At 43.2% G+C, this 2,510-nt stretch overlaps 1 protein-coding gene across 1 annotated transcript; it reads right to left on the bottom strand.

Annotated features, from left to right (window-relative positions):
* Positions 1-252: 252 nt before the first annotated feature.
* LOC116320911 (zinc finger protein RFP-like) lies at positions 253-1,956 on the bottom strand. Its single transcript, XM_031740646.2, has one exon. It carries the CDS (start codon positions 1,954-1,956, stop codon positions 253-255), a length of 1,704 nt encoding a protein of 567 aa, XP_031596506.1.
* Positions 1,957-2,510: the final 554 nt, after the last annotated feature.

Raw genomic sequence — 2,510 nt, 5'->3', positions numbered from 1 at the left:
AAGAAGTCCAGACGCTTTTCTTTCCAAGCTCCTTAGATCCCTACTAATTAATGCTATCTTGTTTCAGGACACATGTCATTACCCACACATGACACATCTGCCTACATTTATCTTTTTCTCGTTTCACCTCCTTTTCTCTTTTTTTTTCTAAACTGAAGCACCTGATGGCTTTGACCTTTTCTTGTCCATCTTCCATTGGTGTTAGTTTTGCAGTCCAATATCTGACTGACTGATTGACAGAACAGATGATGATCACTTATCATGGTCATCGTCATCATCATCATCATCCTCATCACCATCACCCATCATCACAGGACAGATGATCAGAGGTGTAGAGTTTTTACCATCATCATCAACATTCCAGAGACAGAAGAATGGGTAGAGTTTCTCAGTGAAGGAGCAGCCAGTAAAGGAGTAGATAAGAGCTGCATCATCTACATCATGAAAGGAGACCAGACCCTCCTCATAATCCACAAACACCCCCACCTTCTCAGGATCTGACTGAAGGGAAAGACAGACTGGAAGGTCCTCAAGAGCTATATATTTATTTTCATATACTCCTACAATCCAGTAACCTTTCGTTCGGTTCAGTTCAACCGTGAATTTTTCCTTCCTGTTGACTGTCTCTGTGACCACTCCTAACATCAATTTGGTCTTGTCTTTTACTTGAACTTCAAAGTAAAATCTGCCCGAAGAGAAACTCTGCTTTCCTAAAACAATGGGAAATTCAGAAAATCTCTCTGGGTTGTCTGAAAGATCCTTCTCCTCTTCACCACAGTGTACTTGTTTTCCATCATCAGACAGGATGAGTTTCGGATGTGCTGTATTAGGATCAAGAGTCACATCCACTGCATACTGCTGGACCCTCTTCAGCTCAGCCTCAAAGAGCTTCTTCATTTCTTTATTGAGTGTCTCCTTCAGTTGACTAACAGCTCTCACCCCAGCTCTCACCACAGTCCCCTCATATGATGGTGGATGGAATCTGACCTCTGTCCAGTCTTTGGTGGCTGGATCAGCTTTCAGGGATGAGAATCTTTGGAGGAGGTGGAGGTGGTCTTTAGAGCGTGAGAGCTGCTCCACCTCAGAGCTTCTCTTCATCAGCTCAGAGATTTCCTGTTCCAGATCTTTGATGAAACCTTCAGCCTGTTTCTCTGTAGATTCTTGTTTATCTTCGATGTCCTTTATGAACTCATTCAGACGTCTGTCAACAGACTCCTTCAGAGCAGTGAAGACCTGAACACCTTCTGCTTTCTTTCTGTCTGCAGCATCTTTACTCATCTTCACTGACTTTTTGATCTTTCGAATCTTAAGTAGTCTCTTTATAATCATCTGTTGAATTTCAGCTTCAGTCTTGACCAGTTCTGCCTTCTTTCCTTCATATTCTTCTCTCAGAGGAACAAACTCATGAGTCTTGTGGTCAAAAACACAGCAGACCATGCAGACACATGTCTGATCAGTCTTACAATACAATTCCAGAGGATTATCGTGCTTTATACATATCCTGCCTTCCAGGTTCTCCTCAGGATCGATCAGCTGATGTCTTTTCAGACCTTTCATTGTCAGATGAGGCTGCAGGTGAGTGTGACAGTAGGAGGCCAGACACACCAGGCAGGACTTCAGGGCCTTCAGTTTGATTCCAGTGCAGATGTCACAGGGAACTTCTCCTGGTTTGGCAGCTTGTTGCTCTGAGTTGCTGTTGCTGACTTTCTGCTGAGCTTCACGTCTGAACTGAGAAACCATGTCAGAGATGAAACTGTTGATGTGCAGCTCAGGTCTGGTCTCAAACACCTTTTTACACATGGGGCACTCAAACCTCTCACTAATATCCCAGTGTTGACTGATGCAGTTTTTGCAGAAGTTGTGTCCACATGGTGTGGAGACTGGATCAGTGAAGACATCCCAACAGATGGAGCACAGAAATCGATCTTTCGATAGAAGACAGCTGGCAGCAGACATGTCTGCACTCTGAGTGAGAAAGAAAAGAAAATGATTTTATTTCAAATTCACTTTTCATTATGTTTAAAGTGGACCTTTTCTGCTTTTCCTCCTTTCCTGTCACATATCCCCTATTGTTCACCTTGTGAATGTTCATTTTTAAATAATAAGGTCAGTGTATGTAATCCCTGTGAGCCCAAAGTTCAGACTACAGATTGCTCTACAAACTGAGTTTCAGATAATCTTCACTACTTGGGACAAATGCAGCCACAAGAGGGTCACAATCCAGTCCCCTCCTAGTGCTGACCTCAAGCCTGCGGAAGAAGGGAGGGGGAAGGCATGTTCAAGCGCAGTGAGAGATAAGGAGAGGCATCCATGTGCAGATGAGAATACAGACTAAATGTAGGAACTATGACTGGTAAAGTGCTGATAATATTGAGAGAATATAGGTAAATGAGTTGTGTATGCATGAAAAAACATAGCAAGGAAGCACAACTATGAGCATCAGAGGTAGCTTGAAGGTGTTCTACCACAGTGCAGGAAAAGAAACAGTGTATGGCTGTGAAGGTTCTCAG

Source organism: Oreochromis aureus, linkage group 23 (assembly GCF_013358895.1).
Source record: "Oreochromis aureus strain Israel breed Guangdong linkage group 23, ZZ_aureus, whole genome shotgun sequence".
Classification (NCBI taxonomy): Eukaryota; Metazoa; Chordata; class Actinopteri; order Cichliformes; family Cichlidae; genus Oreochromis; species Oreochromis aureus.
Note: the sequence above shows the minus strand (reverse complement) of the source record. Positions and strands in the feature narration are given on the sequence as shown.